The sequence below is a fragment of the Plecotus auritus genome (genome assembly GCF_963455305.1).
Source record: "Plecotus auritus genome assembly, chromosome: 1".
Lineage (NCBI taxonomy): Eukaryota > Metazoa > Chordata > Mammalia > Chiroptera > Vespertilionidae > Plecotus > Plecotus auritus.
The window spans coordinates 247,533,047-247,559,503 of NC_137770.1; the positions used below are offsets into that span (position 1 = coordinate 247,533,047).

The following is a 26,457-nucleotide window of genomic DNA, read 5'->3' on the forward strand; positions in this document are numbered from 1 at the left end:
CGCTCTATCCACTGAGCCAAACCGGTTTCGGCTTGTGGTGGCCATCTTGTGTACACATGGGGGCAGCCATCTTTGACCACATGGGGCAGCCATCTTGAGTGGAGTGACGGTCAATTTGCATATTACTCTTTTATTAGCTAGGATTTCCTTTCTTTGGAAAGGCTCTTTTTTTAATTAATTTTTTACAGAGAGGAAGAGAGAGGGATAGAGAGTTAGAAACATAGATGAGAGAGAAACATCGATCAGCTGCCTCCTCCTACACACCCCCCTACTGGGGATGTGCCCCCAACCAAGGTACATGCCCTTGACCGAAATCGAACCCGGGACCCCTCAGTCCGCAGGCCGACACTCTATCCAGTGAGCCACACCAGTCAGGGCATAAATGGCTCTTTGATCTACTTTCATTAATCCTTGCCTGAGGATATTTTCCCATTGATTTTCAGGGAGAGTGAAGAGAGAGGGAAAGACAGAGAAGACAGAAACCTGGATGTGAAACACATCGATTGGTGCCTCCTGCATGAGCCCTGACCAGTGTCCTGGTCGGGGCGGAGCCTACAGCCAAGGTATGTGCCCCTGGCCCGAACTGAACTCAGGACCCTTTGGCCCACAGGCGACGCTCTCCACGGAGCCACAGCGACCAGGGCTGATGTACTTTCTTCAGGTGGAAGCGGAGGTCTTCGAGCCTTTCCCCGGCACAGAGGTGGTTAGTGCTTACGTCTAAGTATTGCTTTGGCTACAGTTTACAAATTTTGGTATGTTGTGTTTTCATTCTCATTCAGTTCAAAAGTTTTTCTTATCTCCCTCTTGATTTCTTCTTTGACTCATGAGTTCTTTAAAGTATAGTTTAGTTTCAAAAGATACTTTGTATAATTTTAATTCTCCCAAATTTATAGAGACATTTTTAAGGTCCAAAATATGAGCCATTTTGGTAAATGTTTAATAAATGTGCTTATGGCTCTAGCTGGTTTGGCTCAGTGGATAGAACATCGGCCTGCGGACTGAAGGGTCCCAGGTTCGATTTCGGCCAAGGGCACATGCCTGGGTTGTGGACTTGATCCCCAGTAGGGGAGCGTGCAGGAGGCAGCCAATCCATGATTCTCTCTCATCATTGATGTTTCTATCTCTCTCTCCCTCTCCCTTCCCCTTCCGCTCTGAAATCAATAAAGATATATTTTTTTAAATTAAAACATACCTTTAAAAAAGTAACAAAACTGTGCTTATGTATGTATGCTGCATGCTGGGAGGCGGGCTGCCCCGTTTCGCTTACAGCACGGCAACATGGGCCCTCCTCACCCTCCACGCCCAGCTTCCTCACCTGGAAACCCCTACCTCGTGGGCCTGCTCCGAGGAGCACGTGTGATACCTGTCGGGGCTCAGGGCCCTCTGGGGCACCCGGTGAGCTCACTTCCCAATGACTGAGGAGCAGCCCATTCACCCAGGGTCACAGACGTCTGCTCCCTGAGGGAGACGTCACCATCTGCCTTACTGAAATGAACGTCATCTGACCACATGTATGCTCTGGCTCTTGGGGAAACGGCCCGGGAGTGGACTGTTTCAACAGAATGAAAGGGTATTAATATGAAAACACGTGCATGTGACTACAGAAGCCCTGAGGAGAGGCGGTGACCTGGGCTACAAAGCCAAGTGCGGGGCTTTGTGCTGAATGCTAGACATCACTTCCCCCTGTAACTCTCACGATGACTCTGAAGGTAGGTACTGTTCACTCATCTGTAAGTGGAAAAGCTAAGGAACAGAACCATGAAGTCAGCTCACCCAACATCACAGTCAAGATTCAAACACAGGCCCCTGAATCCGGACCGTTGTTCCAACACGCACGCCGATTACCTGCCTCTCCGCCAGCAAACCTGCCTGGGAGGGCCAGGGACGCTTCCTCCTCTCGGTCGCCACCTGGAAAACGCCCCTCAGCTTTCAACAGCGTTCACACATCACCTTTCCTCTCAGACTCCTCTGTCCGTCCTCCTCCTGCTCCCCCAGCATCTCACTGAGCTTCTCACTGTCTCTCTCTCCTGATGAACCTGACTGTAAACTCCTTGAGACCACAAACATGGTCCCAATCACATTCCTTCTACTAACACCTTCCATAGCATCGCTCCGAGGCAGGCAATGTCCACTGAAAGCACAAGCAGAAGACTCTCGGGTCTTCGTGGGCTTATCATCCATCACTCCCAGTGGTTCTCAAAGTGATGGCCTCAGACAGGAAAAGGCTGCCTGCCTGACCCAGGAGCCACCTGAGCTGCCCCCCAGGGCACCGTGGGCAGAAGACCCTGAAATCCCACGTGACTGCACAGTTCAGTGGCTGCACTGCCACGTCTTCAGAAGTGACTGTGGCCTCTTGGGGGACTCCTCCGACCAATGGCTAAGGGAGAAAGCGCTGAGTCTGTTTACAGAGGGTGCGGACGGACACGCGGGCCCCAGTCAGCAGCAGGTGGCTGCAGCCCGACCCTGCACACACATGGGACCCTGCACTCACATGGGCCTGCGGCCGCGTGGGGAAGGGAAAGCCAACCGGGAGTGGAAGACTGGAAAGCACCCTTGGGGGACGCTGTCAGGAGGAGAAGTGGCCGCCGATGCAGAGCTACCCCAGTTCTCTGCGAGAGCCCACGTTTGGCTGGGTGGCCGGGGGGTTGGAGAGAAGATTCGGGGGCAATCAGCGGCAGAGAGCTAGGGAAGGAATCTGAGGTGGCACCCAGTGCAAGGACACCTGTGTCCCACGGGAACGCTCAACAGTGACACCTGCTGCAGAAGCAGCTGCCGACGACCTGCAGTGCTGTGTCTCTCAGCCTCTTTCCCCACCACTTACCCCAGGGGCTGCCACCGGAGCGGCCCGTGGCTGCCATGAACTTCCACCAAGAACATCCTGGACTGTCCACTCTAGGCACCTGCAGGGCTCAGCTTCTCCGCTGGTTTGGCATTGTGTGCTTTCTCCAGCTCTGAGCTCAGGAAGCAGCAACGTAACCAGGAGCCCCCAGGAGCCTGGAGCTGTGCCGCCACCTAGGTCACAGCTTCCTGCACCCTCCCCAGCCCCCACTGCCCACACCGGTGACACACTCACGTAAGTGGGTATGCCAGGTCCTGACATGGAGTAAGTGCTCTACGATTGCCAACCGATGCTCATACATATTAATAACGGGTTTTGGCAGAGCCGTTCAGCAGTTACTGCTTACGCTGTAAATTAACTGGATAAACAAACGTCTGGGCCCTTCCCTGTTTAAGTCCCGGGCTGCTGCTGCTTCTATCACTGCTGTCCAGTTCTCCTAAAACGCACAAGTCTCTGGAGAGCAGAAACCACTCCCGGGACCTCCCGTACAACCTGACCACGCCAAGCAACACACGACAGGGTTATGGCGTGCTTTCAATGTCCCCATCCCCGTTTCTAGAATGTGCCCAGTCACCAAAAAACCTCAATAACTTGCGCACTGAAGAAATGTGCATTCTTTAAGCTATTTCTTCTAAGTGCAAGCTCCTGACACCCTGTGGTGGCTCTGCTCACACCTTTAGTCCTCCTACCCCCACAGACCAGATTCTACACGTTTCTTGGGCAGCATCCTGACCTCTCTCTCAGGGACGGTCCCTGAGCACACTCACCGCGGAGCTTGCTCCCAGTTCGCTTGTGTGGTCCTCCGTTCCCATGAAGACGTGCTGCCTTGCTCCCTCCCGTCCCCTCGCGGCTGGGTCAGAGCTCCCTCCCACCCAGGGCCTAGGCCAAAGAGCAGTGCACATACTGAAGGGGTGGGAGTAGGGTTAAGGCCTTTATCTACCCAAATAACTCTTGGGTAACCAGAACTCACTGATGAATTAATGTTGCTTCTGATTTTAATGTTGTACAATTAATGGAAAATGATTATGTAATAAAAAATGCTGTGCATGTAATACTAACTTAAAATTCTTCTGCTCCAAATTTCCTTAAGGCCATTCAGATGTAAACATTAATACTACAAGAGCGGTTACCACCTGGCTGATGTTCTCAGTGGTTGAGCGCTGACCCTTGAACCAGGAGATCACGGTTCGATTCCCATTCAGGGCACATGCCTGGTTTTCAGGCTCCATCCCAGTAAGGGGCGTGCAGGAGGCAGCCGATCAAGGACACTCTCATCACTGATGTTTCTACCACTCTGTCCCTCTACCTTCCTCTCCCTAAAATCAGTAAACAGTTTCAGAGGTTACAGCTCCTGAATGCTGGAGAACCCTAAGGCCCCGTCTTGGCCTTTTCTCACACTGTGCTCTCCCCCAACCTCATCTCCCACCCTCTTAACACACAGCTCCCGGAAGCTGGTTTGGGGCTCCGCTGCCTAACCACACCTCCCGAGATGCCGAAGGCGCTCACCGTGTCCGAAACCAAACTGATCCGCTGCGGCCTCCCACCTCCCACCTCCCACCTCCACGGCATGGCCCACGCAGACTGAGCCCCTCTGCCCCAGGGGGAGGAGGTCCTGCTCCCGATGAGACTCCCCGCCCCTTTCTCCACAGCCACGAGCAGGGACCAAGCAGGCAAACGGCAGGCCCCTCAGATGCCTGCCCCCTACCTGACACCAGGCCCCTAACTCGTCCTCCTGCTTCGGCCTCCGCCCCTCCCACGCACAAAGCATCTGGAGTCATTCTTTCGGAGCCTAAGCCATAGCCTATCACTGTCCTGCTCCCACTCCTCCATGCTCTCACTTAGCACAGCCAAACCCGCACCGTCAGAGTGACACACGGGCCCTCCCACCTGTCAGGACAGGGCCGAGGGGAGCAGGCGCTCTGGGACGACGACGGGAAAACGTGACACGTGCCGGGCAACAGACAGTTCCGCATGGAGCGCGTGAGGAAGAGGCAGGGCCCACGCCCCACACCCTTCAGCAACAAACGAAGACATCAAGGGCTTCCGAACCAGGCTCCTACACATCCAACGGCCGAGCCTATGGGGGCAAACTCGGAAGGAGGCAGACCGAGCCTATGGGGGCAAACTCGGAAGGAGGCAGACCGAGCCTATGGGGGCAAACTCGGAAGGAGGCAGACCGAGCCTATGGGGGCAAACTCGGAAGGAGGCAGACCGAGCCTATGGGGGCAAACTCGGAAGGAGGCAGACCAAGCCTATGGGGGCAAACTCGGAAGGAGGCAGACCAAGCCTATGGGGGCAAACTCGGAAGGAGGCAGACCGAGCCTATGGGGGCAAACTCGGAACGAGGCAGACCAAGCCTATGGGGGCAAACTCGGAAGGAGGCAGACCAAGCCTATGGGGGCAAACTCGGAAGGAGGGCAGAGGATGAGCAGAAACGAGGAGGAGAAGCGGAAAGCAAACGGGCCAACCTGACGCTGAGCGCGCTGTGAACTGCGAGTACTTGGTCCTAAACAAGTGTGACCCCCAAAGACAGGACGGTCCCCTGAAGCCAGCCCTCGCTCCTGCCCCATCACAGAGGAAACCGTTTCTGAAGTCAGACTCCCAAGAATCAAATTCGACCCCATGGGGCTCAGATGTGCGCCCTTCTCTGCGCCACCACCATCACTGCCACCTCTCCTGGGCACGAGGAGGGGCCTCCCCCCTCCCTCCCCTCCCCCCTCCCTCCCTCCCTCTGTCCACTGTTACTCTGCTAACCCTCCTCCTTCCCGACCAGAGGGGTCTGCCCTGCTCTTTCTTCACAGCCCTCCTCTGTCAACCAGTGCTGAGGTCCCAGCCGGGACCATCCCTTCCTCCAGGCCCAGGTCCGCACACCAGGCTGGGCCTGGCACGTGCTCCCCTCCTCCCTGGCCTCTGACAGCTCCGGCACAGGCAGTGGCCAGGCCCAGCCTGCAACCTTTAATCCCGTCTAATCTCTCATTTTACAAATCAGACCACGAGAGGGTCTCTCCGGGCCACACGCCGAGTTCCTGGCACGGCTGGGAAAACGCCCGGCCAGGTCCCATCCGCCCGTGCTGCGAGGCTCCGTCCTCGGACAATCTGGTTTCCATCCATCAGGTGCCGGGTAGGGTCTCATTTAGGGGAAAAGGCATTAGAAAACAAGCTTGAAATGTTGCTTTGGGCTTACCCTTGAGCTGACACTCAGTCTGCACAATCTTTCGATGTCCTGACTGAGATTTGGAGTGGCCAACGGAAAGTTCTGGAAGACGCACTCTTCCCAGACATCTGTAAGTAGGAAGGGGTTCTCCCCGGAAGCCACTGACCACCTCACAGTGCGCAGGTGCGCTCCCCACACAGAAGGGCCCGGCCTGACGGCTGTGCATCTCCTGACGGGCTGCCCTCCGGGCTCTTGTCGGGGCAGGTGCCCAGAGCCCTGCCTCCCGCCTCAGAGGGACCACCAGCCCCGGGCAGGGGCCGACAGGCAGCCCGTCACAGCATGGCGAGGCCACACAAACACCATCGGGCCCGCTTCTGGGAAACGTGAACCAAAACGCAAAGCCCCGTCAGCCCGTCATCACCCGCGGCCGTCAGGAGGAAGAGCGGGGCCTGGGGGGGAGGGCGGGCGGCCGGAGGAGGCCGGGGCAGCCGCCACGCCAGGAGGCAGTCCACGGGAGCTCGGGCCGCCTGCTCGGGGCGCGTCTCAGCACTTACACTGAGCGGCCTCCCATCTCTCACAGTCAGAAGACACCTGGCTCACTCCAGAGCAGAGATGGAGGGCGAGGGAGGGGCAGGAAGGGGAAGGGGCACTGACATGGTCGGCACTTACGTGAGAATAAACAAGCACCTTGTCTGCTTAGACAGCCGCCATGTTGGCCGCATGGCTTGCAGCTCCCTGGGGGCCGCCATCGTGAACCGGCAAAGGCCAGTCCCTCCCTTTGAATCAGCCAATCGAGAAAGACTGTGCGCCTGAGCTCCAATCAAGAGCAAAGGACAGGTCACGTGCATCAGGGATTACAAAGCCGAGCGGACGGCCGGCTGGGTGTGCAGGTGCCTGCAGACCACGTGCGCACCCCTCTGCCTACAAGTAAAGAGGTCTGCCTCGCTGCCTGGCTCCCGAGTGTGTTGTGTGTTCTGCCCGGACCCCTGACTTGGGGGCTCGCCGTATTTCCCACACTTCGAGCTCCCACTTCCAGCTGGGAAACGCAGATGCGGCCCACCTGTGGGAGCGGGACACACCCGCCCTCCGAGCAGGTGGCACAAAAGCTCCCGGCCAGGAGTGAGGGCTGAGCACCAGCCCGGCCACCCCGCCAAACCTGCTCTAGCACGGAGCGCCTGGGAAACGCGCACAGCCTCACATCTAGACGTCAGCATGGGACTTCAGCCGCGAGGGAGAAGGTTCAACTACTGCCCTGGCCCAGCAGGCTGAGGAGCCATCACTGCTGTGACACTCACCGAAGGAGTAACAGGGGAGGTGACCGAGCGCCTGTCTCTTCCCAGCTCGTGGCAGCCGCAGGAACAGGGTAAAGGGCACGGAGGGAAAATGGCGTTGGGCTTATTTTGATGTCTCTGAGCACGCCATCAAAGCTTCTGAAGGAGACGCACAGAGCTGCGCCTTCAGCTCAGAATGACACGGACTCGGAGCTGGAAAACCCGCGGCAGCTCCCACAATGCCCTGCTCCCTCTCAAGTGGGAAAGCCAAGCACGGCTCCATCCTGCAGGGCCAGGAAGAACGAGGCGCCTTGTCCGAGGCAGCCAGGCTCACCTGTCTCCAGCCTAGCAGACAGCACCCCGGATTCCAAAGGCACTGCTGCCTGACCACCCAGAACCCCTGATCCCCAACAACTGCTGGCTACCTAGTGCAGCCACGATTTCAGACGACAGTCAACAGACAAGTGGAGTCACGCTTTAAGCCATCGCTGGATCTCTCTGATGACTGTGAATCACCCAGCATCTGAGCTGGGAGTGCGGCCCCACTTTCAGGCGCTTCTGAACTGGATGCAGTCAGATTACGCTCACCACCCCAACGTGACAGTGCTAGCATTCTGAGGATGAACATCTGAATCCCAGGACCACCCACAAAGGTGTGACTCTGACCAGATTCTACAGAATCTATGTATATAAGAGGCTAAGTGACGCCCTGGCTGGTGTGGCTCAGTGGATAGAGCGCCAGACTGAGGGGTCCCAGGTTCAATTCCGGTCAAGGGCATGTACCTTGGTTGCGGGCACATCCCCAGTAGGAGGTGTGCAGGAGACAGGTGATCGATGTTTCTCTCTCATCGATGTTTCTGACTCTCTGTCCCTCTCCCTTCCTCTCTGTAAAAAATCAGTAAAATATATATTTTTTAAAAAGGCTAAGTGACCATTGGACCGTCCGGTACATATGACGCACACCAGCAATTTAAAAATAAACGCTGACTCGCACATGCGCAATACACAGAAAGCTCCCACTGGCACCGATCGCACACGATGCCAGAATGTACCTGAAGACCAACTACTGGCACAACGTACCTCTGAAGCTGAAAGCAAGCAGCATTGTCAACAGAATATGTCTGAAGACCAACTACTGGCACTAAAGATTGCAACCTAACAAAATCAGAGCCGAAGTATATTAACAGGACCTGCAGAAGGAGAGGTTGTTCTGATTCCAAGAATTGATTTGTCCCCGTCTGACACTAGCCTCCCATTTAAATTAATTCGAAGACAGTTTCCCGCGATGCCAGCATTTGCGATGACTATTAACAAATCAAAAGGACAAACTCTAGATAGAGTAGTAATATTCCTACCTGAACCCATTTTCAGACATGGTCAGTTATATGTTGCTTTCTCTACAGAGTTCGAAGAGCGTATGACATTAAAGTTATAAATACTTCGTCACAAGGGAAATTAGTCAAGCACTTTGAAAGTGTTTTTACTCTTACTATGGTGTATAGGGAGATATTAGAATAAGTTTAATCAATTTATCAGTCATTGTTTTTATCGATGTTGTTTTTATATCACGTTTTTGTTGTTTTTATACCATGTCTTTGTTATATCAAGTTGTTTGTTTATTAATCAATGTATCGATCATTGTTTTTATCAATGTTTTTATATCATGTTTTTGTTATTTTTATATCATGTCTTTTTGTTTTTATATCAAGTTGTTATTGTTTACTTATTAATCAAATAGAGGCCCAATGCATGAAATTCGTGCATGGGTAGGGTCGCTAGGCCTGGCTGGCAATCAATGCCAATCTGTGGGGCGACCAGTGGGGTGATCGGGGCCCCCCCACTGGCACCTGCCTTGGCCGGCCTGGCACTGCCCACTCGCCGGCTCCACCCCCTGCTGCCGCCAGTCACCTCCCTCTGCGACCAGCTGGCCTAGGCCTGCAGGCAGCTCCTGCGTTGAGTGTCAGTGCACGTCATGGCTACTGGTCGTTCCACCATTCGGACGATTTGCATATTAGGCTTTTATTACATAGGATTTGTATATTATTTACATATACATTTTACTAATTTTCTTTCATCTCTGATACTTCTATAAAGGGCGAATAGCGATATTAAAATAATTTGTATTTTAATTTTATAATACTATATATACTATTTTGACATGTAATTTTTTGCAGTAATGTAATTACCACACAAATCTTTCTTCTAATTAATTTCCTTTTAATGTGCACAAATCTGTGCACTGGACCACTAGTCTTCTATACATATAAAAGGCTAAGTGACTGACTGTCCGGTACATATGATGTGCACTGACCCCCAGGAGGCAGATGCTCAACACAGGAGCTGCCGAGCTGTGGTGACTTGGCGGCAGCGGTTTTGGGTGATGCACCCCGGAACCAGAGAGGAAGGAGCCCGATTCCTTGCAGGGCCACATGATTCCCCCTTTGCCCGTGGGTTATGTTGTTGCTGGGGCACTGTTGGCCCCAAAAATAAAATATTTCTTCTAATTAATTTCCTTTCAGTGTGCAAGAATCCATGCACCGGGCCACTAGTATTCTACATAATATTCTACATAACATTTAGGTCCCTTATTTACTTTATTGAAATTTGCTAAAATTAAAAACTGAGTGTCATGGGCCTTGGCACCTGCTATCTCCTCAGTCTAGAACATTCTTACCCAGATGTCTGCCGCCCAATAACACTGCAGCACCATGCCCACACAGCTGGCCTCATCGCTCACCACCCCTAACTTCCAGTCTCTTCCTGCTTTATTCACCGATGTATCGTCAGTGCCAAGAACCATGCCAGACACACAAGTTTTTTGGGGCACAGAGTGTGCAAAAAAAAAAATTCACACACAGGTGGACAGCTGATGGCTGTTAAAGGAAAATGAAATGTATTTTAATAAACGCCGCCTTTATGCCTTTATAATTATTCGAAGTGTGTGTATACATTTTTGGGAAGACCCTACACATGGTGAATGAACGAGCAATTTAGTGAAGCCAGATCTCAGGTGTGCCCAGACTGAATCTTCCTCTTGGCTCTCAAGAATGGTTTAGGATGGCCCTAGCCAGTATGGCTAAGTGGATAGAGCACCTGGCCGTGGACTGAAGGATCCCAGGTTCAATTCCAGTCAAGAGCATGTACCTCGGGTGCAGGCTCGATCTCTGGCTTTGTTTGGGGTGCATGTGGTTGTATGGGGTGCATGCAGGAGGCAACCAATCAATGTGTGAATCTCACATCAATGTTTCTCTCTGTCCCTCCCCCTTCCCTTCCACTCTCTCTAAAAATCAATGGAAAAATATCCTCGGATGAGGATTAAGGAAGAGAATGATTTAGGATATTCAACACCAGAATTCTCAGGATAAAAACTGACAAAGAGAATTAAGCTCACACCTGCACGATTATGTTTAAACTACAGGCCCGATGCATGCACCGGTGGGGTCCCTCGGTCTGGCCTACAGGGATCGGGCCAAAACCAGCTCTCCGACATCCCCCAAGGGGTCCCAGATTGTGAGAGGGCGGTTCTCAGGTGACACACCCCGGAATCAGACTCCCTCCTCTCTGGTTCCGGGTGCATCACCTGAAAACCACCACTACCAAGTGACTGCAACTTGGCAGCTCCTGTGTTGAGCGTCTGCCCCCTGGTGGTCAGTGCACGTCATAGCTACTGGCCGGTTGGTCGGCTGGTCGCTTAGGCTTTTATATGTGTAGGTATGACTGAATAACTACCTTTGGACTGCTTCTGTATTACTGCTAAGTAAAATCCAATTTTTAGAAAGTTTTATTCCACCACTGGAAAAAGTCAGAGAAACATTAAAGTTTCTCACCCCCACACACAGGTTTCTGATCAGCTAGCTAGCTCCTCACAAGAGTCTGGATGAGTAAGCTCACGAGTGCTTCAGTAGATAACTAGGACAGTATTGAAACAACTTGTGTTTAGCTTCTGGAATGGCCTAAAGACTTAGTCCTGCTCAGTCATGAGTTTCTGTGCCACAGGAACAGGAAGAAAGCGATCTGAACAGACCCTCTGTACTGCACCACTGAGCCAAGCTGGCTGGGCTATGATCTTCCTTAAATGTATGTACAGTTCATGGTGACTTTAATATTTAATATTAGAAATGTCTGGGGTCTTTATTTAGAAGTTTGGTGTTTTTGTGAGCAGGAATATTCTGTCCGACATTGTACCCTCTATTCTACTGCACCTCATTTGCCAGGCTCTGGCTGGTAGAGGATCTCATCCTCCCGGCTCTAAGCTTCCTCCATCTTCTTTTTTTTTTTTTTTTTTTTAAATATATTTTATTGATTTTTTACAGAGAGGAAGGGAGAAGGATTGAGAGTTAGAAACATCGATGAGAGAGAAACATCGATCAGCTGCCTCCTGCACACCCCCTACTGGGGATGTGCCCGCAACCAAGGTACATGCCCTTGACCGGAATCGAACCTGGGACCCTTCAATCCGCAGGCCGACGCTCTATCCACTGAGCCAAACCGGTTTCGGCCTTCCTCCATCTTCTTATTGGAAGAAAGCATTTGTCCTTTTTTCCAAAGTTAACCCTATACTCCAGGGGTTCCTAACTGATAGATTTTACTGAGTCTGTTAACCCATGGAAACTCACTGCAAAATTTATGTGAACACGTTATCTCGAGGTCTCTTCAAAACCTCTGACTTTTCTCTCTGGGTCTCAAATCTTTCCTCCTTCATCAAGTTATTTTCCTTAGCCTTCGAATTCTGAGTTTCCCATCTTCACTTCCCTCCGTCTTTTTCTTGACTGGGCTTAACCACCTAAGGTATCTTTCTCTCTGACTTTTTCCTACCCTTTGTCACCAAATGACTTAAAATTCTGCCTAAGAAGACTGGTTAATACTGGCTGCTTCTACTGCCTTCCCCCTCCATCCTATTCTACTCCCTCACCCAGCTCACCTTCCCTTTAATCCACCCTCCCAGAGGTCACTTAGTGATCATCTCCTTACCAAGTCCTGTGGTTATTTTCAGTCCTGATACCTTTGAGCCAATTGCATATATACACCTTTCTGGAACTCTCTTGCCTTCCTTTCCATGTGACTGTTCTGGTTCTTCTGCCTCTGGCTTTGCTCTTGGCTTGGTGAGCTCATTTATTCCTACACTTAGACCAGCCGTGGGCAAACTACGGCCCGCGGGCCGGATCCGGCCCGTTCGGCTGTTCTATCCGGCCCGCGGAGCCGAAAGAGCGGAGGGTTCTCTTGCTCTCCCCTCCGCTCCTTTACTTTGAATTTATATTCGTTCACACAAACACTCCATCCGTGCTTTTGTTCCGGCCCTCCAGTCCAGTTTAAGAACCCATTGTGGCCCTCGAGTCAAAAAGTTTGCCCACCCCTGCTCTATGAGGTCAATAAAAATATATTTTTTTAAAAAAAGATATTAAAAAAAAGTAAGTTAATGATTTTCCAGCCTGCTTATTCCAGTTCAGGGTCATGGCTGGCCAGAGTCTATCCTGGCAGCTCAGGGCACAAGGTAGACCCCACCCTGGACAGGATATCCTTCCCTCGAAGGGGCGCCCACACTCACACCCAGACAATGTGGACATGCCATTCACCTCATGGGCACAGGGTTGGGATGTGGGAGGACACGGGAGGACCCAGAGAAAACCCACATGGACAGGGAGAACATGCACCTCCACACGGACAGGCCAGGCCAGGCCAGGCCAGGAATCCATTACTTTCCCATGGACATCGTAACTGAACGAAGTCGCAGGGAACGCTGCCATTCAAAGACTGCTGTACCGGTGTGGGCATCTGTAAACAGGCGAACAAAGGACAGCTCAGCTCAGTGCGTGGAGAGGCACTCAACTGCAATGGCTGACGGACAGATCCAACCTTCCTATTGTTCTGGTTTAAAAGTGAGATGTAATTCATGTATTCCTCTTTTAAAGGAAGGGAGAATATCAACAGTAGCTTCAATTTAAGCCAATTAATAAGTAATGCTGCTTTTTATGCTTTTAAAAACAGGAAACAATATTATAAGCATGATCAAGAATTCCCTTACGGCCCAGCCAGTGGGGCTCAATTTGTTGAGTGTTGTCTTGTGCACCGAAAGGTTGCCGATTCGATTCCCAGTCAGGGCACATACCTGGGTTGTGGGTTCAATCCCTGGTTGGGGCATGTATGAAAGGCAGCATATGGATGTTTCTCACACTGATGTCTCTCTGTCTCTCTCTCCCCCCATCTCCTCCCGCCCCCCCAATCCCTTCCTCCCTCTAAGCATGTCCTCAGGTGAGGATAAAAAAAAAAAAAAAAAAGAATTCACTTATGGCATTTCTTTATCGGAGGCAACCAAACAGCTTTGGCAAGGGACCGGTAACTTCTCCAAGCTGTCCCGACCATCAACGAGAGGTGCCTCTGCACGGACAGGTCACCCCCTCAGTACCCTCTAAAGAGGGGTAAGCTCTCAGCAGGAACTGGTAGAGAATGTCTGTCTACTCTGCTGTGCTACTTCCACTGCAGATGGATAACTACCAAGCATTTCCAGAGAAAATAATTAGACTGCAGCAAACTATTAAATAACTAGTAATTTTACTGGGTTTTAGCATAAATATAAAATTACTAGTGGCCCAGTGCATAAATTCGTGCATATTGAAATTAATTAGAAATATTTTAATAGCGCTATTTGCCCTTTCTCTGTAATAGAAGTGTCAACCAAATTCACAATTGACAATGACAGATGGAAACAACATGCGTGCAACTGGCGCCAGCGAGAGCTTTACATGTATCGTGCATGCAACTTAGCCTTTTATAGATATAGAATAAACTTGCTTAGTTAGACCTGCTTTCTGATGTAGCTAAACTTTTTCCAGCCCAGTGAAGCACCCCAACTTCTCTTTCAGGTAATTGTCAGCAACACAGCAGTAAATATCAACACGAAGCAGATTATTATTGTAGATCACGCAGGGAGAACAAAGGGTAAAATATTTACCTGCTGCAGTGTTTGACTATATTCTGCACAGTGAGAAAACCTGAAGTCATTTTCAAGGTCCACCATTTCTACTTCTTTTCAGTCGGGTCAAGTTTCTAAACTTTCTAAATCTCCATTTTCTGGCTAATGAAAAGAAAATAGGATTCCACCGAGTCTCCTATCTACCTACTCCAGGACTTCTGTGAGGATCAGATGAGATGAGGCTAGGGAAAATGCTTCACAGACATTTGGTTAAAGTGTGAAATGTTTGCACCTGGCTATAAAGCAAGTCTGTTCCTGGGCTGAAGAAACTGCAAGGAGGCTAGCTGTCGCTAAGGAGAGGAAGCCGGGAATTGCTACATGACGTCATTACCCAGATGGACACTTAGCATATTAGCCTTTTATATATATATATATATATATATATATATATATATATATATATATATGTTATCACTTTAAACGTGAATATTGAATAGCTTTTGTACGACTTCCTGGAGGAAAATAAAAATTAATCTTCCCATTTCAAAGATGAGTCAACTAAAAAGAATAAAAATTTAAATTTTGGGCCACTAAATGCAATGTGGTGCCTTAGATTTGATCCTGGAATAGAAATAGGATATCAATCGAAAATTTAGTGAAAACCAAATTAAGTCTGTGGTTAATAATATTGCGGCAATCTTAATTTCTTAGTTTTGACAAATATACCAAAATTATGTAAGATAGCAACATTAGGGAAAGGTGGCTGAAGGGAATATGGGAACTGTCTATATCAATTTAGCAACTTTTCTCTAAGTTTAAAATTATTAAAAAATCAAGAATTATTTAAAATAAAATAAAAAGTTTATTTTAAAAAACTCCTGAGTCATAATAAAGTCCCCAAACTTCTCATTCAGTTTCTAGATGTAACTAATATTGTATTCAAAACAGTCAAGAAAAAAATGTTCTGTGCATTCTACAAATATATGTAAAAAATAATTTTCACAGCAAACATGTTAATTCAATGTCACAAACATTTGGAATTACTCTAAGATGATTTAGAAACTAAAATCGATTTCTACAGTAAAAAAATAAATGTATTGTAGGGTTGCCTGAGGTGTTCCTTGATTATAAGCTACAAGTTACTCAATTTCAACTCACGTTGGTTAAACGTTCTCTAAAGTAAAAAGAGCTTGCGTCTCCACACTAGTGCACTCCAGCAAGCCAGTTCAGAGCCTATAGGTCAAAAAGCCTCATAAGGAGAGCTCTACAATGCAAAGAAGCATGCCACACTAGTTCCAAATAGAAGTTCAATTAGTCATTCAGCCAGGTTAGTAAGTATATTTCATAGATTCATCACGTAAAAATCCTATCTAATAAAGAGGAAATATGCTAATTGACCCTCAAGCCATCACAAAGATCGTGGCGCCCACAGCCACTAAGGAGGGAATATGCTAATTGACCATCCCGCCCTCAAAGATGGCGGCGCCCACAGCCAAAGGAGGGAATATGCTAATTGACTGTCCCACCCTCAAAGATGGTGGCACCCACAGCCAATAAGGAGGGAATATGCTAATTGACCATCCCGCCCTCAAAGATGGCGGCGCCCACAGCCACTAAGGAGGGAATATGCTAGTTGACTGCCACGCCCTCAAAGATGGCGGCACCCAGTCCCCTCAGCCCCACCGGGGCAGCAGGCGCGTGGCAAGGCCGGGCCCGCCCCCAGCGCCTGCCTCCGAAGTCCCCCAGTTCCTTCAGCCCCCCACCTGCCCAGGGCCGGCCCAAGGTGCAGGCAAGCCTCGGATGGTGGCTGCCCAGCCGCCCGAGGCTCAGGTAACCAGGGCCGGCCGAGGCTTGCTCTGCCGGCAGTGGCAGCAGCAGAGGTGTGATGGGGCATCACCTTCCCCTGATTGCCGGGTCACCTCCCGCCCCTGTGGCTCCCAGACTGTGAGAGGGGGCAGGCCAGGCTGAGGGACCACCCCCTCCAGTACATGGATTTTCATGCACCGGGCCTCTAGAATAAATGTAATGATTAATGAAAATTAATCAAGCAGCTGTCTATTAAGAAACCCACTTCAAATAAAATTATGTAGATGGGTTAAAAGTAAAAGGATAGAAAAAGATGTGCCATGCATATACTAATTAAAAGAAGGCTGGAGTGGTTGTTCATACCGGATGAAGTAAATTTCAGAGCTAAGAAAACTACCAGAAATAAGAGGGACATAAAAATGACAAAAGAAGCCAATTCACCAAGGTGACATAACAATCTTAAATAGATATGCACAAACAACAGAACTTCAAAATACATGAAGCAAAATCTAAACAAACTGTAAGGAGAAAACAAGAAACCCACACCTTCAGTCAGAGACTTCACACTCCTTTCTCAGCATGAGACCGAACTGGAACACAAAAATCAGCAAGACAGCGAACTAAAAAATCATCACCAAGCTGAATCTGATATTCAGATGACACTCCACTCAATATACATATTGTAAGCGCACAAGTAATATTCACCAAGACAATTCATAATATTTGAAATGTTTTCAATAAATAAAATCGCACAAAGCATGCTCTCTGCCCATACTGGGATGGGACTGGAACTCAGTAACAGGATGGTAACAGAAAATTAAATAACACACTTCTAAATACCCATGAGTCACAGAGGAGATTCAAGGGAAATTAGCTGAATGAAACGGAAAGTACAACAAACCAAGATTTGTGTGATGCCACTAAAGTATGGCTTAGAGGGAAGTTTGCAGCACTGAATATGTATATTAGGAAAGAAATATGGTATCAAATCAATAATCCAAGCTTCTCACTTAAGAAATTAGAAAAAACATCAAAATAAACCCAAAGCAAGAAATAATGCAAAGGTAAAAAAAAATAAATCCATGAAATCACAACCAAAAAAACAAGAGGGAAGAAATAATCAATAAAACAAAATGCTGGTTCTTTGAAAAGATTAAAAACATGAGGAAACTCTGGCAAGACTGGCAGAAAAATATAAAAAATAAGAGAAGCTACCAACATGAGGAATAAAAGGAGGGATCCCCCTCCCCCACGTTGAAAAGATAATTAAGGACCACCACAGGCAACTCTACACACACAAATTCAACAACTTAGATGAAATGGACAATTATTTGAAAAACACAAACTACTAAAGAAGAAATAATTCCTAATTTACCTGATGAAGCCAGCACTATCCTGATATCAAAACTAAACAAGGGCGATATAAGAGAACTGCTGACACACATCTCATGAAAAAGGTGCAACAATGCTCAACAAAGTATCAGTCAAGTGAATCCAGCTGTTCAGGAAGAGTAACATACCATAACCAAGGAGGGTGTGTATTCCAGGAATGCAAAGATGGTTCAACATCCAAAAACCAATAATGTAACCTACCACAGTAACAGTATAAAGATGACAGATAATATGATCATATCAGTGAATTACTAAAGCATTTGACAAAATCCAACATCCATTAACAAAACTCTCAGCAAACTAAAAACAGAAAAGAACTTGGTTACCCTGACAATGGGTAGCTACAAAAAGTCTACAGCAGGCATCATACTTCAGGGTGAAAGACAGAATGTTTCCCCTAAAACCAGGAACAAGGAAACTGTACTAAAGCCTAGTCAATATAATAATCAAACAAGAAAAAAGTCACTATTCACAGACAATATGATTGTCTACAAAGAAATCCAAATGAGTCCACATCCCACCCCCAGGATATATGATTTTAGCAAGATAAAGGGATAGGAGGTGAACACACAAAATTATATTCCTATATACTAGCCATAAATAATGTAATCTTCAGCCGAAACCGGTTTGGCTCAGTGGATAGAGCGTCAGCCTGCGGACTGAAGGGTCCCGGGTTCGATTCCGGTCAAGGGCATGTACCTTGGTTGCGGGCACATCCCCAGTGGGAGGTGTGCAGGAGGCAGCTGATCGATGTTTCTCTCTCATTGATGTTTCTAGCTCTCTATCCCTCTCCCTCCCTCTCTGTAAAATATCAATAAAATATATATATATTTTTTAATATATTTTATTGCTTTTTTACAGAGAGGAAGGGAGAGGGATAGAGAGTTAGAAACATCGATGACAGAGAAACATCGATCAGCTGCCTCCTGCACACCTCCCACTGGGGATGTGCCCGCAACCAAGGTACATGCCCTTGACAGGAATCGAACCCGGGACCCTTCAGTCCGCAGGCCGACGCTCTATCCACTGAGCCAAACCGGTTAGGGCAATAAAATATATTTTTTAAAAAAATAATGTAAACTTCAAAAATTGCCATTTATAAAAGTGAAAATAAAAAGGGGAAACACTTATGTATAACCCTAACAAAACGGACAGGATCTGTATGCTGAAAATTACGAAACGCCGATGAAAGGATCAAAGACATCAAATATATCCCAATTAAAACAGAAAGAAATCGAAGCCCTGGCCAGTGTGCCCGGTGGTTGGAGCATTGAAGGGTCACAGGTTTGCTTCCTTGTCAAGGGCATGTACCTGGGTTGCAGGTTCAATCTCTGGTCCTGGCCAGGGTCCCTGCGGGAGGCAACCAATGGATGTGCCTTTGTCACATCGATGTTTCTCTCTCTCTCCCTCCTCTACCTCCGCCCTCCCTCCCATTCTCTCTAAAATCAATGGGAAAAGTATCTGCAGGTGAGGGTTAACAACAACAAAAAGACATTGAAGGTGACTGACTAGGTACATACCACGTTCATGGAGTGGAAGAGTCAACCAAGTAAATACATGTCAATTTTCCACCAAATTGATCTATAGATTTAAGGCTATTCTAATTAAATCCCAGAATTATTATTAGTAGGTAGAGGCAAGCTGGTTCTGAAATGTATGGAAAAGCAAAACAATAAATAGCCAAAACAATGTTTTTAAGTTGGAGGAATCACCTTGTCCAAACTTAAGACTTCTATTAACTAAGACAGTATGGTATAGGCCAGTGGTCGGCAAACTGCGGCTCTGTTGACCAATGAGTTTGCCAACCACTGGTACAGGCAATGGGATAGTTCCACAGATCAATGGAACAGAATACAGAGTTCAGAAATAACCCACACAAATACAGCTATGTGATTTTGTGCAAAGGGGAAAAGTCAACTTAATGGATAAAGGATATTCTTTCAACAAATGGGTCTGGAACAACAAGACATCCATATATTGTTTAAAAGATCCCTGCCTGAATCTGATACTTTACACACAATTAATTCAAAACCAATCACAGATCTAAATGTCAAACTATTAAATTTTTAAAAGACATAACCTGAGGTTTTATAAAACAAAGAGTTCTTAACATGATACCAAAAAGTATGATCCATAAAAGAAAAAACTGGTAAGCTGAACTTCAAAATTAATGTTTTTCTTTGCAAAAACAGTTAACAGTATAAAAAAATAAGTTATGAACTGGAAGAACTGTTTCAATTCACATATCTGACAAAGGACTGGGGTCCAGAATTATACAGAACTCTCAAAATGACAAAGAAAACCACCTGCTTTAAAATAAGGAAAGTCCGGCCCGGCCGGGCTGGCTCCGTTGGTTAACGCTGTCGCTGAGCACCAGTCAGGGCACAGACTTGAGCTGTGGTTTCGATGCTCAGTGCAACGTGGAAGGCAGCTGACGTTTCTCTCTCTCCCTGCCGCCACCCCCCCCCCCCCCATCTAAGCATGTCTTCCAGTGAGGATTTCCTTTTTAAATAAACCAAGTCCTGAATAAACACTTTGTCCTAGAACCGTGGTCGGCAAACTGCGGCTCGCGAGCCACATGGGCTCTTTGGCCCCTTGAGTATGGCTCTTCCACAAAATACCACAGCCTGGGCAAGTCTATTTTGAAGAAGTGGCGTTAGAAGAAGTTTAAGTTTAAAAATTTGCCTCTCCAAAGAAATTTCAATCGTTGTCCTGTTGCTATTTGGCTCTGTTGACTAATGAGTTTGCCGACCACGTATCTTCTGTCCTAGAAGATACAAGAATGTCAAATAATCGAACACATGAGAAGTGTTCACAATCGGTAATAAACAGGGAAATACACACTAAAACCACAATGCAGTGCACACCTCTTCATTCAGCTGGTTCCGATAACCACCACGCCGACATCAAGTGCTCCAAGGACGTGGAGAAGCCGGACCGCACACGGTGCGGGGGGAAGTCACACACACGGTGAGCCGCTCTGGAGAGCCGCTCAGAGGTTTCTTAGGTTTCCACACCACGGAGCTCCCACGGCCGCGTATATGCCACAGAGAAATGAAAATTCGCGTTCACACAAACCCCTGTGCACAGGTGTTTATCAGAGCTCCTTTGCTATCACCGAAATGTGCAAAGGACCCCAGTGACCACCACAGGAGAACGGATGGACTGTGGCACGTTTACACGGCGGAACGCTACCCAGCAGTGAAAAGGACCATACCACAGACGCATGCAACAAATGAACCACAAAGTGACTATGCTGTGGGAAATAAACCAGCCTCACAAAACGACACACACGATCCCATGTGTGTGACTTCTCTGAAAGGCAAACCCACAGTAACAAAGTAGCGGCTGGCAAGAATTTAGGGGTGGGAGAAGTTTAAAGGTACAGGGGGCATGAGGGAGCCTCTGGGTGCCCACACTGCCCTGTGTCCTGTCGGTGGTAGTGGATACATAAATCCATGGAAGTGTTTAAATCCAAAGCACTGTACAATTTCAAATACCAATGCTATTACATGGTAATTTTTTAAATTAGCATACAATAAAACCATTAAAAAATTGTCTGACAGCATAGAGTCAAACTGAATGTATACTTAGCTACTCGCCTCTGGACTGAAAGGAGTCCTCATGTCCACCACAGGCCATGTACAGGGCTGTGCATATCAGCTTGATTCGAATCCGCCTTAAAATAACGTGACCTAACCACCCATCAGTGTTAGAAGGGATAAACGGAAATGCCCGCGCAATGGAAAGCTGCACCATGAAAAACAGCGATGCATGGCTCCGTCAATAACACGGACACGTTTCCCATGTGATGGTAAGCCAAACAGCACTGGCCAGAGGACTTTTATAGGAAATTTAAATACAGGCAAAACATGGGAGAGTAATGGTGCGATGCCTCTGAGAGGGGGGTGCTAGGGCTCTAGGAATAGTCTATGTCCTGGAACAGTGGTCATCTGGGTGTACAGAGACACAGGTCACCAGCACAGGCGTGCTCTCTGCAGCTGTACAAATTCCTGATCTCAGGAAAGCACATGAGGTTTTTTTCTAGCTCTTTCTCTGACCTACTCCTCAGATCACTAAGGCAAACATGAACCGGAGAGTTATGACTGAACCTCATGTTCTCATGGGAGCAATTTCTGCAACACAGGGAAGGCCTCTAAGTGCACCCCAAGACCCATGACCGCACCACGGAATACACTGTTTGAGGCTTTAGACGTCATTACCATTACCCCCATCTCGCCACCTTCTCAGCAATGAAAAAGGACCTGTGTTATTACAAATGCCCCTACACTAGCACGGTTCTCTGACTTCAAAACTTTAATATTGCTATTTTAAAATGTACTTCGATCCCTACCCCAAATGGCTTCCTTTTATAAATCTCCAACAGCATTACAAAAATAGCCCTTAATTCCTATTTGAACCCTCCATGAGTGTAAATTATATGTAATTTGATATTCCAACAGCTAGTGGCATGAGTCAATTTCCATAATAGAGAAATTCAGACTTTTGTAAATATGTATATGACTTAATTTTGCACACCCATTGAGAAAACAATTCTGATGGTCTAATATTTTCATAAAATACCTATATGTTTAACTGTTAAAACACAGATATAGCCAAATTAGTTTTATCTGAAAAAGAAAAATTTTTGGTAATACCGGTTTGTGAAAGCATCATTCACTTTTTTGCTCTGTAAGTAATGTTCACTGTAGAAAAGTCTTAAAGCTTGAGTCTTTTTAAAAAAAAAAATCATTTATTGATTTCAGAGAGGAAGGGAGAGGGAGAGACGAGATAGAAACATCAATGATGAGAGAGAATCATCGATCGGCTGCCTCCCGCACGCCCCCCAATGGGGATCAAGCGGGCAACCCCAGCATGTGCTCTTAACCGGAATCAAACCCGGGACCCTTCAGTCCACAGGTCTACACACTGTCCACTGAGCCAAAAAAGCAAGGGCTAAAGCTTGAGTCTTAAATGATGTGCAAAATGGAAAAAAGAAGGCCATCAAAATTTCCACTGCAAACATTTTGACGTATATCCTATCAGACTTTCCTATGCAAACACACACACACACACACACACACACACACACACGCACGCACACGTATTTTACAAAAATGGGTCCAGCCCAGCTAGGTTCAGTGGTTGAGCATCAACTCATCAACTCATGCACCAGGAGGTGACAGGTTCATGCCTGGGTTTCGGGTTTGATCCCCAGGAGGGGGCGTGCAGGAGGCAGCTGTTCCATGTTTCTCTCTCTCTCTCTCTCTCTCTCTCTCTCCTCTCTCCAAAATCAATAAAAACACATTTTTAAAAAATGGGTCCAGCCCTGGCCGGTTTTGATCAGTGGTTAGAGCATCGGCCTGCAGACAGAAGGGTCACGGGTTAGATTCCCAGTCAAGGGCATGTACTTGGGTCGCAGACTCTCCCTGGCACCAGGCTGTATGTGGTGCATGAGGAGGCAACCAATTGATGTGTCTTTCTCACACAGATATTCCTCTCTCCCTCTCCCTCCCTCCCTGGCACTCTCTCTAAAAATCAATGGGAAAAATATCCTTGGGTGAGGTTAAAAAAAAAAAAAAAATAGGTCCATAAACTTTCCTATTTTGTAAGCTGCATTCTTCACTGAATACAACATGAATTCTCTAAAAATTACATTTTAAAATAGAAATGCAAAATAGCAAGATATATTCATGATATCCTTCATCCACCAACTTCCCATATGGGGACACCCCTTTGTTGTCACATCTGTGTAGACTACCCACAAGGCTGTTAGCATAGACCCTGCCATGACCCATGCCCATGGTTTTTTTAAATTGATTTGAGAGAAAGAGGGAGAGGGAAAGAGAGAAACATCAATGTGAGAGAGAAACATGATGGGCTGCCGCCTGCAAGTCCCTTAGTGGGGATCCAGCCAGCAACCCGGGCTGTGCCCTGACTGGGATCAAACCTGTGACCTTTTGGTGCATGGGACAACACTCAACCAACTGAACACCCGGGCCAAGACCCCCGTTCCCGCTTCTAACCCGCGTTGTTTCCCCATTCCGCAGGTGGGGAAAGCTGGATCCGTATCACCCTGCAGCAGAGTCCCTAAGGAAGTCCCACACAGCCTCCTGACAACCAGGATCATGTCCGCACCCAGGGCCGGTGCCACTGCGCCCTGTGTAAGCACCTTCCCTGCGGTCACGTGTTGAACTCACTCGTGTAATTACCCGAGGAGCTGGGTGCCACATCACCTAGACTGAGGCAGCGGGGCGACACCTGCCTGGGCACCGATCCCACCAAGTGTGCGCCCCCAAGCTTGTGCCCAGGCTTCTGCGGGGAGCCAAGGGCACTGTAGCTACCTTCTGTCTCCCTCCCTAAGCCATGGCCCTTTCTTTGTAGAGGCCACCCATGTGCACCAACACCCTCCTCGCCTCAGCAGCCGCCTTCATGGAGGTGGCCCTGGGCCTCACACTCAGCGCTGTGTCCTGCACACAGGGCAGGGGGCTGAGACCTCTGAGAAGCAAGCCAGCCCCTGCACCCTCACTCCTCCTGGCAGCCTGCCTGGTGACCCTGCGGGGGAAGAGCAGGACCCCGGGAACCTGGGGCCTGTCTGGGAAACGGGTTACCTGAGCTCAGCTCCATGTTGCAAAGCAAAAGGGAATGATGGAAACCTAGGAAGGGCAGGAAAGGCGAGCATCAGGATCGCCACTGGACCACCAACCTGTCTTACCTCATCAGTGCAACGGGTTCCGTCTCACACCCAGCACCAGCCGGGGTTGCCCCCATTTTCCTGAAGGACCTGCCCAGGCAGACTCCGCCCCGCCCCCAGCAGCAGCCAACACTGCTCCCAGCCTACAGCCCCGGAGCCAAGCACCGCTCATCTCTGACCCCAAGAACTGCACCCGTGTTGCTCCCGGGGTACAGGACAAGGGCAGCCTCTGGCGAAGGTGACGTCCAGGGTTTGGCCCGGAGTCCTGAGCAAACGTGACGATGTCACCGAAAGACGGCGCCGCAGGGACACAGCATGGTAGCCGGACCGCCGCACGCATCCATCCCGGCGTCCCCCGTGCCCCAGGCAATGGGCTCAGCTCCCGGGCCGTTCCTACACAGCATTTTGAATCTTTCCTAAAACCATTTCCGTCTCACCTTCGGGCACACAAATCCTCCTGAAGAAGCCTTTTAATCGCGAATGTCTTGCAAACAGCAGTTCTAACAACTTTTGAAAAAATCCATTGTTTCTGGAAATGACTGCGCCAACGGCGTGCCCTCCGCCGGAGCCGCGTCTCCTGCAGGGCCGGGACCTGGAGCATCCACAGCGGGGAGGTGCCCGCGGCGCATCGCCGTGAGCCCGGCCGAGAAGTCACCTGTCACGGCCTCACGTCCCCACGCCGAACATGAGCCCTCACACCACATGACCCCCGCGAACTCCGCCGAGCGGGGGATGCAGGCCGGCCGCCGCCCCGGGAGGCTGTCAGGTGGCCTCCCAACGCCCCCTCCGGAGGAGGACGACGGCTTCCCCAGGCGCCTCGCCGCACCATCGCCGCGGCCGGCAGAAGCGGGGCCTGGCGACGCGACCCCGCAGCCCCGACCCGCGGAGGGGCCCGCGTGTCACCTGACACGGGTGATCGTGCAGCTGCACGCGAGCGATTCCCAGGGCGAGCCCCGCGCGCCGGGGCGGCACCACCCCCGGGGCCGTGACAGCCGCGCGCAGGTGGGCAGCGCGGCGGCGCCTCGCCCGGAAGATGCCGGGTCCGCGGGAAGGTGTCACGAGCCGCCGCCCGTTACTCGCGGGAGCGGCCCCGCGCCCTCCCCGCCCCCGCCCCCGCCGCTTACCTCGAAGTAGCCTCCGGGGGCGGCGCCGCCCGCGCTGAGGGGCCCGTTGGCCACCGCCGCGCTGCCCGGGGCCGCCAGGCCCGCGGCCTGGGTGCCGCGCAGCGCCGCCGCCGGGCTGGCCTTGCCGCCGCTCGCGCCGCCGTGGCCCCCGCCCGAGCCGCCGCCGCCGCCCCGCTTGTTCTTCCGGCGCTTGGCCCCTCGCTTGGTGTCGGCCGGGCTCATGGCGGGCGGCAGGCGGGGAGGGCGGGGAGGCTGTGGCGGCGGCGGAGCGCTGCGGCCGGCCGAGGGCGGGGGACGCTGCGCGGGGTCGAGTCCGGGCGGGCGGGCAGAGCCGGGCGGGCGGGAGCTGCCGGGTGGCCGCAGGGCGGGAGAAACGGCGAGTCCACCGGGCCCGGCGCCGCCGCTGACCAGAGTTAGAGTCCAATATGGCGGACACAAGGGGAAAGGGATCCCAGTTTACGTCGGGGGAGGGGGAAGGAGCGGCGGGGAGGGGGTGGGGTGTGGGCGCCCTCCCCCTCCCGCCTTACTCCGCCCTCTTGAGCTCCGCTGCCCCTCGGCCTCGCACGCCCCCTCCCGCCGTTAACGTCAGCCGGAGCGCAGGGCACGCCGGGAGTTGGAGTCCCCGCTTCCGCGCCGCCCCTGAAGATGCCCGGAGGGAGGACTACTACTCCCGGCAGGCCGTGCGCTGTCCAGGGCGCCGACGCCGCGAGGGGCTGAAGCGAGGGAGCGGGATGAGACTCCAACGTCGCCGCCGCGCTCCCTGCCTCCCGACCCCGCCCGTGCCGCGCGGCCTTCTGGGAGTTGTAGTTGGGCGGAGGGGCTGGGCCGGCGCGAGGCCGTGTCCCCAACGGCGAGAGAACTACCAGGCTGGAAGACAGGAGTTCCGCCTCTTGACAGACACCGCGACTTCCCCGCGCTCTCGGGCCGGCCGACTGGGGGCCTCAGGCCGGAGGGCCCCCCGGGATGCTCGAGGCCAGCAGCCCCGGCTCTGTCCAGCCAGGAATGGCCCGGTTGACCTTGGGCCAGCCCCTAGCTAGCCTGAGTGCAGGTGACTCCATGGGGACGATAGCAGCCCTCCTCGCGGGCTTGGGGGGGTTCCAGAGGGCGCCTGGAAAGCGCTCGGAGCTGCGGCCCCGAGAGCCCTCAGCCACCGTGCTCGACTGACGGCACAGAGGCCGTGGCGCGCGAAACCGCCTCTGGTTTAGAACCCCTGCGCCCTTCCCGGCTGGCCCGCCCCGCACCCCGCTCCGCCGTCGTCCAGCGCGCT

General features: G+C 50.4%; 1 protein-coding gene across 4 annotated transcripts in view; it reads right to left on the reverse strand.

Annotated features, from left to right (window-relative positions):
- The window catches only part of FAM193A (family with sequence similarity 193 member A), a 106,213-nt gene extending 80,651 nt beyond the window's left edge, over positions 1 to 25,562 (reverse strand). For 3 of the 4 annotated variants that reach the window (XM_080685430.1, XM_080685431.1, XM_080685429.1), the window contains exon 1: positions 25,191 to 25,562. In XM_080685430.1, coding sequence (XP_080541556.1) covers positions 25,191 to 25,412 — 222 coding nt within the window. In that variant the 5' untranslated portion in view covers positions 25,413 to 25,562. Of the gene's footprint in view, positions 1 to 24,503; positions 24,634 to 25,190 lie in introns of those variants that run through there. The other variant, XM_080685432.1, reaches the window with a different exon arrangement.
- Positions 25,563 to 26,457: the final 895 nt, after the last annotated feature.